A 14,290-nucleotide genomic window follows, 5' to 3' on the forward strand; every position below is an offset into this window, starting at 1 on the left:
ATAAAAATTGAATTGGATCTATTATTGATACATTGTAAATTAGTTTTTAAAGTGAAAAAAAATAAAAAATAAAACAAATCCATGAACGGCTAGCACAGGTTAGTACAAGGCTATGCTGGTTCGGCATGCACCCATGCCAGTCGTTACGGGTTGGCGGATTGTGCCGGGTGCCGATACTCCATCAGTATGAGAGGTGACGGTCGGCATGACCATCCTTGACTGCATTACTAATTTATAAAAAGAAAATCTGTAGAGTTGCAAGAAATATAGTGAAACCAAGCTTGTGAGTCATAATATGAAATACCAGGAGGGAATAATTGAAGAAAGGTTGAAATGTGAAACAGTGTTTCTGGAAATCTATTTTGTGTTATGCTACGGAGACTGCAAAAGCTAGTTACTTGTTAAGATGCTTGATGTATAAATGTATGGAAAAGAGCAAGGACTTACATATAGTATTTGTTGATTTGGATAATGCTTATAATATAGAGAAGAAAGGAGTTTCCTGTATTTATATTGAGAACATATTAACTAAGTTAATTAGTTTTCCTTTGTGTATGTTATTTTTTGAACATATCGTGCTAATTGAAAGAAACTCAGTTAGAGTTGAACACTCAAATAAAAACATGAAGAAGCATAGAATATAAAGGTTTTACAATAAGTAGAATTAAAACTGAGTATATGGAATGCAATTTTAGTAAATTGGGAGAACGGGGTGGCAAAGAATGATACTTGTTGGACAATAAGCAATTAAGTTTGGTACTATGGGAATTTTTTTCCATCATGTAGGGTGTATAGTTCAAGGGGAGATCGATGAGGATATTGTCCATGGGATTAGAGTGGCTAAAATAGAGAAATCCCTCTGGATTATTGTGCGATTAATTAGATCTTTATCGCTGCACTGTTATTTCTCCGGTTGAAATGTGGATCCTACATCCTTTAAGCCTAATCCTGTTCGTGGTTTGTTCCAAATTTAATAATATATTGGTTGGTCACTGTTATTTCACATAAGCAGCACTCTTCTGTTGGAAATTTCAGTTTTAACTTTTAAGATTCATATCAGGTTTAGTATTGGACACTACTACATTACTCTTTTGTCTCTTATTTTGTAAATGCACACCTATAATCTCTCTGTGACATGCATAATAATTTAATGTTAGGATTTCTTTTTAAATAGTTGTCTCCATAGTAAATTGGTTGCATTACTTAAGGTTGAATTTGATTTCCTTGTCAACATGTACATTCCAGATTACTTCATACTTCATGGAGCTTGCCTCACCACACACTGAAGAAGCAATTAAGTTTGTTGATAAAGTTGGAGGTTTTGAATGGTTAATTCAGAAGTATGAGATAGATGGTGCTGCTTCTGTGAAGCTGGACCTTTCCTTGGATACTCCAATGATTGTCATTCCCAAGGATTCAATGAGTGAAGAGTTAGTATCTTTTATTGAACTTTTTTCTTTTCTTTTCTCTTAATCTAGTTTCAGCTCTTTCCTACCTTGCACTTGAAAAGCATTTTAGATTATTTGATAGCTTTAGATGTGTCAGAGTTGCAAACTTGCACATATAGGTTGTTTGTTTACTTAGCACATTCTTCTATAGAGTGCTACATTGCTTTGTTTGATCTCACAAGTATTTGAAACATGCTGATTCTTTTGGAGCCATATATTTTAATGCCTAGAACACTGGAACTTGGATCTTGGGATGTCTATCTAGTGTTAGAAATTTTCAGAAAAGTTGTTAAATTTTCCATAGGACTTGGAGAAAATATTGCAATTTCTCTACACTTTGGACATCACGAAAAATATATACACATATACGTATAGGTACACACAGACACACACATATACAAACATGTATATATATATATATATATATATAATGAAAATATGATATTGATGTCAAATGGGATTAGCAACTAGATTTTAAGTGAAGAAAGTTCCCAAATTTGCAAAACTGGAAATTCATGTGATAAGAAACATAACATTCTGCAATGCTCAATTGTGGTGCTCTTTTCAGATATTTCATCTCATCTTTAAGAATTGGTCAAAGGATGTTAACCAGTCATTGAATGCTAAGATTTGTTAACATGGACGTTGTTCTTGAATCTCGATAAAATAATGTAGCGACTAGTGTTAGCCTGGCTTGATAATTGTCATTCTTTTTCATATGATTAAATTGTAAATAGGCCTTTTTCCATAGTCCCATGGCTCATAACATGGTGGTTTGTTGTTACGATAATTATGGGTATGCGTTTTTGGCTGAAAGGAAATTAGATGTTATTGTTTCTTGTAACCGGATGTTTATATTCTCTTTATGAAAAAGGTTCCTTATTTACTATCATGTGTGCATTAGTTGGGTTATTCTAGTTTGTTATTTTAGTAGATCTCATTATATGCTAATTTTTCCATTGTATGAGGGGAGTTCATTGGGTAGTCAGGAATCAAGATATTACTAAAGATGAAAATAGCTTGTGACAGTAGTGTACTAAAAGGCAGAAAAGGCGGCCGCCTTGGAGGGGCCACACACCAGCCGCCCTGCTATGTGTGAAGGTGGCAGAAGAAGGGGGGTGACCGCTTATGGATTAACAAAAAAAAAAGATAATAAAACGATACAAATCCGAGACAACCAAAAGGAGTTGAAGGGAATTCGAAGGGAGATAAAGAGGAATTTGTGAGAGAACTTACCTCCTCCATCTCGAGAGGTAGATAGAGTCTACACTGGTGAGTCCACGACGTGCTTGCATAGTAGCCAATATAGCAGCATAATACATAAAAGAGAGATAGGGAAAGGAGAGATGAAGAGGGGAGAAGAGAGAGATGGGTAAGGCAGCATTGAGTAGGTTAGGGTTTGTCGATGATATCAGAAGGGAATGAGTATAGTATGGGGAGAGAGATTTATAAAAGGTAAAGAGTAGGGTTTGATAGATGCATGGGTTATGGGCCTTCTTGAGTTCACTTATGTGAGAGAGCCTAAGATCTAGGTCCATGGGCTAATGTGGGTTAGGCCCCATTCCATTGATTAATACTGGAGCATATTCATGAATAAATCTCCTCTTTTTCATGGATAGAAATTAAACCACAATAAATCCCAATAATGAAATCCTGCTATAGTGCACTATTAAAAAGTTTATAGATATTATTTTCGTATATATTATATATCATATATAATTATTTTAATTTTATATTAAAATATTAGACCACGTTGTTGCTTGCCTTTCACATAGGTGCTAGACTGTCCGCAATCCGTGGCCGCCTTTCAATACATTCGGTGATAATGGTGAATTTACTTCAGTTTAATTGTTGTTTAAAGTTCGAACTTATTTGCTTGATTATACTTTTGAAATAATTACATATCTTTTGGTAACTAATTAACCAATTCCTTTGAATTCTATGGTTATTCCCACTGTAGTTACATGCAACTTGATCTTGGGCAACTAAAGGTTAATAACAGCTTTAGCTGGCATGGTTGCAAAGAAACTGATCCTTCTGCTGTACATCTGGATATCCTTCTTGCCGAGGTATAGATCATAGGACAAGATTCACATTCTGTCCCCTTGTAATGATAAGTTCCTGTAATTATGTCCTACAATAATGTGCAGATACAAGGTATTAACATGGCAGTTGGAATTAATGGTGTTCTGGGGAAGCCAATGATACAAGAAGGTCAAGGCATCAATATTGAAGTTCGACGCAGTTTGCGTGATGTCTTCCGTAAAGTGCCGACACTCTCTATTGGTGTTCAGGTGACATTACATATATAATTATATATATATATGATTTCCAACTCATGAAGCCTATGTGCATATATAGTAGTTTCATGTGCTTTGTTCATTGTAGTTGGTTGTAAATAGCAATCACTGTTCATCCTTCTTATTCACTGCTAAGTATTTGACCAAAATAGGCCTCCTTAGAAACTTATTTGTTGTGATGGTCCACTCCCAGATTTTAGACCTCAATCAGTCTATTTTGGATACATCAGCTGCCACTTTAAGAGCACAGTAGAAAAATTCTAAACTGTATAGTGTATAGCATATTACCTTGAAGATAAAAGGCTAACAAAATGAGTGGTTTATTTTATACTAAGCTGTTGCAAAAATAAATTATGTGAAAGACATCAGGGGCAAATTAAAATTCTTGGAAATTATATCCCATCTCTGTTATTTGTTACTTCTAAATGTTGACATCAGCTTGATTTAGTTCATCTTTATGTGAAATTATATCATTGTATGAACCATTTTCATAAGATCTTGCAATCAGCCATATCATGCAAGAGTCATTTGAATTTTATAAGCTCAAAAAACCTATGACTGGAAACCCTTTATTAGGGGATTAGGCTAAATGGACTAATTTGGGGCTTTCTAGCAGATAAGATATAAATACTATTAGGAATGATTTGAAACTGAAAAAGGATGTTATCGGAAACATGCCATTAAGGATGTCTTTGGCTAGATGTTTTAGCAGTACTAAGAGTATGTGGGGGAAGAAGAAAGCCCACCTTGATTATGGGAAATAAAGAAAGCATGATATCCACTACAAAAGAAGAGGAGAAGAAGAGGGAGGAGAAGGGGAAAGGAAGTAATGTGGAAAACTCCACAAGAATAATAATTATTTATTTTTTGATAAAAAATATATCTGAGAATAAAAAATAAATGAAAATCTAATTCCCATCGTTTAATTTCACCGTGCAAATCTTGTCTTAAGATTATCTTCATAATCTACATCTTTAGATTTTTCTTCATAAGATAACTCGATCATTTTGTACTTAGTTTTTATATGGGTGCACTAGATTTTCTTCACAATTGAGTACACCAAAGTTGAAATTGCTCTAATATCAGATTGATGTGGCCTAGAGATAAAAAATTGTGCTGATACGTGGAAAGGGAAGGAAGTACCTAGATCCATGGTTCGCTGGATTAGCTGATCCCGATCCAAGCTCGATCCAAACTCTCTCTCTCTCTCTCTCTTTCTCTCTTTCGCTCCTTCCTCTCACTCTCTCTTACTCTTTTTTTTTTTCTTTATCTATTTCTTTCTTTTTTCTCTCCTTACATATAATCATTGTTTTTCTTACGGAGAGATCTAGCTCCGGTGAATTTCGATGAACTCCGATATATAATTTTTTAATTTATTTCTTTTATTTCTCTCTCAATTTTTTTATTTCTTCCACTTTCTTTCTCTTCTTTTTTCTTCTTTTTTCTTCTCTTTTCTTCTTAGTCACTGTATTATGATTTTTCTTTTTTTTTATTTGATTTTCTTCCACTCACTCTCTTTCTAATCTCTTCTTCGTTTCATTTTTATTGCACGATAGTTTTTCTTTCTTTATTTTCTTATTTTTGATAAAACTTTTTTCTAAATTTTGAGTAGTTTTCCTACATTTTTAAATAATATTTAGAATTTTATGTAATTAAAAAGTTTGATTTGATCCAGATGACCGATACGGCCAATCCGGCCGATACATATTGTTTTTTTGGAAGGCCGATCCCGATCCTGATCCCTATTCCAATTACGATTTTTCGAACCTTACCTAGATCCATGCCTAAGGAGAAAAGATAGGGCATTAGCAAACCTCTCTTTTTGTCTCCTAATGTCTGTTCCATATTAGCATGGTAAATAGATAAGAAAGAAGATAACCATCCAAGTTGTCGGGGATAGAAGATCAAATCTACCTCGTTGTGAGGAAAAAGAGATTAACCCACCTGATTTTGTGAGGGAAGATGAGTGTCCACTTAGATGGTAGGGGATAAAGAAAGTGTGGCATTTACACAAAATAAATGAGAGAGAAGGTGGAAAGAGATAAACGCGCAAGCTTTCACAAGAATAATAATTTTCAATTTAACATGATATTTTTTTTTTAAATTTTCGAGATTCTCATCAGCTCTATGTATAGAGATGAGGTTACATAAAATCACAACCGAAATTTATCAGAATCTTTCCTAATCTAATGCTCTAATCTATAGCCAAATTAAGACTTTTCACTTAAAAAATCATTCAAATCTTTATAAAACTTATCTAAAATCAGACCTACAATCAATTACTTAGATTTTCAGAGTTTAAACCAAATAGAAGTATAGGACACTAAAAGACAACTCTAACTTTTAATTTAAAATACATTCGAAAATGAAAAATAAATCTAATTCCCATCGGCCTTTTATGCCTACCAATTCCTGATGAGAATTTGCCTACTTTCTTTTGGTTGGTTTCAAATTTCAACTATCTTAACTTTAGTTCTTTGTGTAGAAGTAGAGCTCCTTCATATATGTTTTTTATGCTATATCTTTCTTCAAAGATTCTTATTTGGCCGTTGAGATGTTTTTACAGGTTGGTTTGTTACACGGAGTCATGTCTGACAAGGAGTACAATGTTATAATAAACTGTATTTCCATGAACTTGTCAGAAGTTCCAAATCTTCCCCCAAGTTTCCGTGGAAATTTAGGTGGAACAAATGAATCAATACGTGTCCTTGCTGATAAGGTCAATCTTAACAGTCAGATCTTGCTTTCCCGAACAGTTTTTGTTCTGGCAGTTGATGTTCAATATGCCCTGCTGGAGCTTTGCAATGGCCCTGATGCAGAGTCACCATTAGCTCAGATTGCTGTGAGTACTGCTCAACTCTGGAAGAAGCTATTGTTATTGAATTACCTTACATGAGTTGTCTCCATTCATCAATTCTATATTGTTGCACTATGCTACATTTTCTTGTCAGTAGCTGATAACAGTTGAGACAGTTATTATTGGGCTTAATTCTTTTGAATTATTTCATTTGGTTCCAGCTAGCTTTATTTGCTTGACATTATATTGGCTGACTGCAGCTAGAGGGTCTTTGGGTTTCATACAGAACAACTTCCCTGTTTGAACTGGACCTCTATGTGACTATTCTGAAATTCTCAGTCCTGGATATACGTCCTGATACAAAGCCTGAGATGCGGTTGATGCTTGGTTCATATTCAGATATTTCTAATCCTGGTATTTATGGAATTGCTGCTGCTTCCAGTTCTCTCCCATCGACGCAGAATGATGTTTCTGCAGAAAACTTAGAAAAGAAAAGTGATATGGATGCTTCTAACCTGACAATGTTGATAATGGATTATCGATGGCGTTCTTCTTTCCAATCGTTTGTAATTCGAATACAACAGCCACGTATTCTTGTAGTTCTGGATTTTGTGCTTGCAGTTATTGAATATTTTGTGCCTTCACTAGGCATGGTAATAGGAAGGGAGGAAACCTTAGACCCAAAGAATGATCCATTATTCAATTGTGATGACATAATACTCTCTGAATCAGTTTACATGCAGAGAGATTCTGTTATTCACCTCTCTCCTAGAAGACAATTAATAGTTGATGGTTGTGGCATCGAAGAATTCACTTATGATGGATGCGGAGGTACAATATCCCTAAGTGAGGAGTTTGACAGAAAAGGACAGTTATATTATGGAACAATTATCATGATTGGGCGTGGGAAGAAACTGCGGTTCAAAAATGTGAAAATCGAGGTACATACTTATCCTATCTCAACAACAATATCTGACGGCGAACTTTGTTTACTTTCTCTACCGCAACTGAAATTTGACCATGATTCATTGTTATATCTTAATATTTCTATACATATAGCTTGAACTATGTTTTATTTTTCTTTTTCTTTTTAATCTCAACTGCAATATTGGATGGTTGACTTTTATTACGATCTCTTCGGCAACTAACTTTTAAGTGCCATTCAATGTTATTTCTAATAATTCTATTCATTTAGCTTGAACCAACGATGGTCGTGCCATAGGCACGGCATGTGCCGCGACACTTGCTGGTCGTGCTGTAAGAGAATGAGAGAAAGAGGTAAGGGATACTCACCTTTGCCATTGTAGTCGCCGTCGCCGCCGCTCGCCGCCCGCTTCGTGCCCTAGCCCCCGAGAGAGAAGACGATCAAGATAGAGGGATCGAGAGATAGAGAGAGAGGGCGGGCGGCGAGCGGCGGCGACGACGACGAGGTCGATGGTGAGTGGCGATGCGTTAGGAGGGGCGGCACGGCCATCCTTGGCTTGAACTATGTTCCGTTCTTCTCTATTGCAAAATAGTAGTAGTCTTCTAGTCTTAATTTTTATTGGCCAGTTGAAGTAGTTTTATGGATAAGAAGTAAGAACTAAGAACATTCCTTTGGCACATACTTACAAACAAGTCTGTCATGGAAGGTTATCTTCTTGGGCAACTGAATGTCTAAGTATACCTCCTAGTACCTTCTATTACTCATTTAATTTTCAAGAGTCACTATCGTTCATTTACAATCTGTAGAACTGAATTACCAAATTATAAAATGGTGATTTTGGGTCATTATCTTTCTTCTGCAATTAAGAATCTTTTTGAAGTAAAAGAACCAAATTTCTGTAGTCTATACATTAAAAGTACTTATTGAATTTTAGAATCTTTGTAAGCCTTTCTGCATCTGATGGTTTACAGGTGTATCATTTATTATCTTTTATCTGATCCGTTATCTTCATAAATATGAACAAGATTTTTCTAGTACTCCAGTTGATGAAGATATATCAATAGGATAAAATAGTGAAATACTATTTGATTCTTATTCTGCTTCTTGACATAATCCTGTTATCAGTTGTAAGCCTGTGTTAGTGATATGCATCTATAATTAACAACAAATACATGACTTTGTGGTAGATGGTAAACTAATGTCAGTGGATTAAAAGATTTCATATATGCAGCATAATTCATTGGAACAGAAAATGCAAGACTTCAGTTTTGTTCTTATTATATTTGGGTGCTAAAATGTGACCGTAAACATTATAATCTATTTCCTGGTTAACTAAAAGGTATGTTTAAATTTCTATCGTTAACTGAACTAATAAATGTTGGTATATTCATTATTATTTCCTATATGATTTAACTTTAAAAGTTTCTATGTTGCCAAGAAAATGTGCACCTTCTACATTTCAACTAGAGATGCAATGTAAACTTAAATGTTGTTTAAACACATTTAGAACTTTGCTAGTGTACCAGTAATGTACTTCTATGGCTTTATAGTGTCTGGGAAATAAGCTTTGTTGTTTATTGTTCATAATTATTGTTTCCAGGGCTATTAAGTGTTAATCTGATTTCTTAGGATATAGCTTTCAGAGTCAATATTTTCCAAAAGTAGCTAATTTATTTAGCTAGTCAGATGTCGTCTACTTTCAGTTATTGTGCATACCATGTTCCCTGAATGGATTGGGAATATGCTGTCATGAATATGAAATCATTAAAGTACTATTATTTCTTTCTCATCAAAGTTAACTTTTGCAATGTAATTATCAGAATGGAACACTACTGAGAAAGTGTACGTACTTGAGTAATGATAGCAGCTACTCAGTCTTTGCTGAAGATGGTGTTGAAATTTCATTGCTAGAAAGTTTTGCTTCAAATAAAGAGGAAGATAGCTCACCACAGTATGACGATGGCAAAAAGGAGACACCTATTCCCGACAGTATTGTCGACACTGTCTCAAATCAGATATCCAGTGTTACCTTTGAAGCTCAGGTGAGAAATGTGTTCAAAATTTCAAATACGTAGTTCGATCAGATGATCCTATTTTATACACATAGTTTCTAACAGGTGATCGTATTTCACTTCTATTCTGTTACATATTCTGTCCCCGAGACTCTGAGTCTTATTTTGACTGCCAAGTGCAGCCACTTTGGTGCTAAAATTTTATAGTTATTCGATCATTTTGTATCTATGTATGACAGGATTTTGATCTAAACAGTAATAATTTCTTCTACTTTTTAACTTGCTATGATACTTGGAAAGACAAATGAAGTAGACGTAAACAATGCGATGGTATGGAAGAATGCAATTTATTCATTTACGAAGACCATTTAGTATCTTTCCCTCAACACATAGGAAAAAACTTTAATTGTCCTTTGAGTTTAGCTTTATTCACAAATCTACTGTGCTAGATACTAGATCTTGTCACTAATATTGCATAATATTTGAACTTATCATACTACTCCCAAGTGCTTAGTTTCAAGTCATTCCTTGTAACAAGACGATCTTCAAGACGGAGTCTTGGACCCCTCTGGTTTCTGGATCTCTTTCTCCGAGATTTGGAAACAATGGATGTTGCCCTTTGCCCTCGATATTTTCCCTTTGATGTTATCTCTTTCTTTCGTATCATCCCTTCCCTTCACATCGTTGTGTTTCCTTTTGACTAATAAAACATAATTGTGACTAGCCCACTTGCTCTTAAGAAAGCAACATTACATAAATTCAATCTCAGTTCACTTTTTCCCTTAGTAGACCATTTGTGGTAACTAGTATTATTTGCTGATCTTGTTATTTTTTTAATCAAAGAATTTTGTGTTATGTCGATCTTGGTTGATATATGTTCAACAAGGCATATGTTCTTTGATACTATCACTTCAAGTGCATGAGTTCACGGTTTCTTTTAGCTTCCATTTTTGGCTTCTAGAATGTATAGCTTTATTTATGGATAATTTCACTTAGATTTTTTGAACTATCGCCGTTTTTAACATACATTCTTTGAACTTTTTTATACTACATGGATCCTTTGAATCAAAAAGATTTTGGTTAGAGGTTCACATAGTTACTTTTTTTCTTAGTTTAAAGGGGTATATGTGGATATTTTTCTTAGTTCAGGGGTTGTATATGAGTAATAAAAAAGATTTAAGGAGATATTTAAAAAACAGTGATAATTCAGAGGGTCTAAGTGGAATTATTTTTTTTATTTATGAGGCAAATTAATTAAATTTCTTGTAACTCCATTGATGGTCCATATATAATAAAGGGAAATTTGTATATAATACTATCTTGTAATGAAATTATAGTTTATACTCTATATTTTCATATTTGCAAATCGAGCCTTATAATTTAGTTAATATGTGCAGAAAATACTTTGCTGTTAGATTTATTAGTTAAACTTAACTAAACCTCTAAGGTTAAGTTAACTATACTAAGAAAATTATAAAAATATTATCTACCAAGTCATACTAAGGGTGTTTATCATTTTAGAAATAAGGGCATTTTAGTTATTTTAAAAATAAAATATCTCTGCTTAACGGAATATTCTCATGGTGTTAGTTCAAATCTAATCCACAATATTTTTTGCATATATTCGCCAAATTATAGGGCTCGGTTTGCAAATAGTAAATATATAAAGTGTAAATCACAATTTCGTTAAAATGCAGAGTGTTATATGTAAATTTTTCTATAATAAAACTTGAAAACTTTACAAGTGGTGGATGGAAATTTATGTGCCATGCAGCATGGTTCATGCCTTCTACGCAAACATTCCACGACACACCCTGTGCCAACAACACTTGATACTATTAGGAAAAAATATGCTTATTATAATAACAGGTAATTGTGAATATATTTATTTGATCAAGAAATATTGGGTTATGTTTGGTGTGAGAATGATCAGGGAGATGATTTCCCTATAGGTAAGGTTTCTTGTTGAGTGCTTACCTGGTTAATTGATTGTTTTCATTGTACATGATGTAGTTTAATTGATAAATTGAAATAGGTTTTGAATCAGAGTTAGCATGTGTTAAGCAACGTAAACATGTTCGAATTTGGGTGTGTGCAAATTTTTCAGTAAACATCTCCAATGTTACTATCTCTGATCTTTGCCCAATAAGATGGAGAGATTTATGAGGATGTTGCATTGGTGCTTGTGATTGATGGTTTAAGACTTTAAATGACGTAGACTACAAGAGCCTGTGATTTCAGATTGGGCTGTTCATTTCAGCTTTGATAACTCTAACCTTTAAATTATCCTTGTTAGATTTTGCCAACTTGTATAATGGATTCCGTTTGCTAACTAGAGTTGACAATCTCAACCACTTCCAGTTTTTGGGCTGTAATTGTTTCAAATCTTAAGAAGCTCCTTTAGGGCCTAAATATCGTGATTGCAACAACTAGAGTAAGGTAGTGCCTTCTTTACATAAAACTATTTACTGGCAGATATTGTTGTATTGCATTTTAACTGTTAACCCCATACCATTATATTTGATGTTAAATTTCATGTTAAATTGAGGCCACATGACCTTACCAAATTATCGGCAGGAAAAATACAGGCCTCTGCAGTAAAATGCTAGTAGTAGTATCTTTTGATAGTGTATTTAAATGTTAAGACTCAATATAAACTGAGACAATTTGCAGTGTTCTTGAGCCCATAATGGCTATGATCATTAGGAGGCTCCTTAACTCTGATACATGCTAAAGGAGAGAAAATAAATCAGTCCTTATTGGCCCTAACATCCTGTATGGTCTACTTTACTATGATCGCGAACTTGATATTCATGTCAATGCAGGAAACCAGACCATGAGATATTTTGTTCTTTAAAAGTTAATTTTTATTGACTTTATTCAACCTTCAAAGTCAAATATAGTTGGTGATTTATGCTCTGTATACATTGTCTAGGTTGTATCCCCTGAATTTACCTTCTATGAGAGTTCAAAATTATTGATGGATGATACCTGGGACATTGAGAAGCTTCTTCGTGCGAAGATGGACTTCAGTTTCATGTATGGGTTTTACCTGATTATAACTGTTTTATTCATTTATTTATTTTTATTCCTGAAATTATTTCGCTATGAAATATAAACAGGTATGCTTCGAAACAAAATGACGTATGGGCTCGATCAATTGTCAAAGATCTCACCATTGAGGCTGGTTCAGGTCTCATTATTCTAGAACCAGTTGATATTTCAGGAGGATATACATCTGCCAAGGACAAGACAAATGTTTCATTGGCATCTACTGACATATGCATCCACCTTTCTCTTACTGTTGCTTCTCTCTTACTTAAATTGCAAAATCAGGCTCTTGCAGCGTTACAATTTGGTAATATAGATCCACTGACTTCTTGTACCAACTTCAAGCGAGTTTGGGTATCACCAAAAGGTCACTATTGGCTCTACTGTAGCTTTCTTTACTCATGATTTTATATGCTGTTTCTAGTGTTTTTATTAGTATTCTGCAGGTGACCTAACTGGTTACAACCTCACTTTCTGGAGGCCCCAAGCTCCTCCTAATTATGCTATATTGGGTGATTGTGTTACATCACGGTGAGCAAACACCAGAAAGATCTATAAGTTATTTTGGACTGATTTAGTTTCTAATTTTCTCTTTGGTAGTACTTTGAACTATTAGTAGATCCAACGATTGTTGAATTTAATTTCTATGATATGATGTAGATATATACTCGGTCTAGAAGGTTATTTAAGTTGCATGAATGATTAATGTTTCATTTGAGGAAATTTTTCAAAAAATTATTAAATATCGATGTAGTAGAAGTGAATATGATTTTATAGTGTCCTTTAAATCATTGCAGCTTGATCTTTAGCGTAGGAGTGTTGAAGACTTCTAAATAAATTATCAAAGATGTGTCCTCCAATATTGTTAGAGTGATATCTTGGCCATGAAAGATGTTGTGTGGAAGGTTCTAAATATTGGTATCGGTATTGGATGCTAGAAACAAAAATAATGTATCAGCTGTGTCGGTCATAATGCCTTATCGGCTGCTGTATCCAGCTATTTTTAATTAGATAAGATTCTAAAATAATTGAAACACCCATACCTTCAAATACACTTGTAAACTGCGTGGGTAAATCCCCCCACGCGGTGCGTCACATAACCTATCAGTAATAAGATTTCACAAGGCACACAACATCACAAGTTCATACCATAAATAAATTCAACCATAAGAGTCCGGATACAAGTTTCACATGCCACAACAAGCCTTTAAAATATACATCCAAAATAAAACTGTAAAGTCCTAAAATACATCATTAATCATTAATCATAATGCCCTCGCAGGGGCTCAATACAACTAATAGACATAACTGAAATAAAAAGGCAGCTATTTCTTGCTACCCGCACCTGCGTCCCCTAGCTCTGAAATAATGCCACCAAGAGGTGGTGAGCTCACAGCCGAGGGAGTAGGATCCATACAATCTATAACAATAAAATCACATGTGCATATCTATGCCTATAGTTGCTAGCAATAACAATACGCTTGTTTAAATGACTTACCATAAGTTACTAAATCAATGCAATCAATAAGGATTACACGTCACTATCATGAATTATGCCAATTCCTAAACGTATTAGGATAAGTCCAACAGATATAAAGCTTACTACAATCTTTTATTCATACAAATCACAATCATAGTGTTTACATGTTATGCACAGAAATAAAAGAGTAGTTTAGTCATCTCATTTCCACCGAGGCATTAATCATATTTATCATACCTCACTGAGCTATTCACCAGACAGGGTAAATACTCTCAAG

General features: G+C 34.3%; 1 protein-coding gene across 2 annotated transcripts in view; it reads left to right on the forward strand.

Moving 5' to 3' along the window:
* The window catches only part of LOC140801675 (uncharacterized), a 73,837-nt gene that overhangs the window by 35,432 nt on the left and 24,115 nt on the right, over positions 1 to 14,290 (forward strand). For both annotated transcript variants that reach the window (XM_073156897.1, XM_073156898.1), the window contains 9 exons: positions 1,246 to 1,430; positions 3,409 to 3,517; positions 3,599 to 3,742; positions 6,315 to 6,590; positions 6,806 to 7,486; positions 9,291 to 9,512; positions 12,418 to 12,521; positions 12,605 to 12,900; positions 12,980 to 13,064. In XM_073156897.1, the coding sequence (XP_073012998.1) occupies positions 1,246 to 1,430; positions 3,409 to 3,517; positions 3,599 to 3,742; positions 6,315 to 6,590; positions 6,806 to 7,486; positions 9,291 to 9,512; positions 12,418 to 12,521; positions 12,605 to 12,900; positions 12,980 to 13,064 (2,102 nt within the window). The remainder of the gene's footprint in view (positions 1 to 1,245; positions 1,431 to 3,408; positions 3,518 to 3,598; positions 3,743 to 6,314; positions 6,591 to 6,805; positions 7,487 to 9,290; positions 9,513 to 12,417; positions 12,522 to 12,604; positions 12,901 to 12,979; positions 13,065 to 14,290) is intronic.

The sequence above is a fragment of the Typha latifolia genome, chromosome 15 (assembly GCF_019914945.1).
Source record: "Typha latifolia isolate L0001 chromosome 15, TyphaL0001v2, whole genome shotgun sequence".
NCBI classification, from domain to species: domain Eukaryota; kingdom Viridiplantae; phylum Streptophyta; class Magnoliopsida; order Poales; family Typhaceae; genus Typha; species Typha latifolia.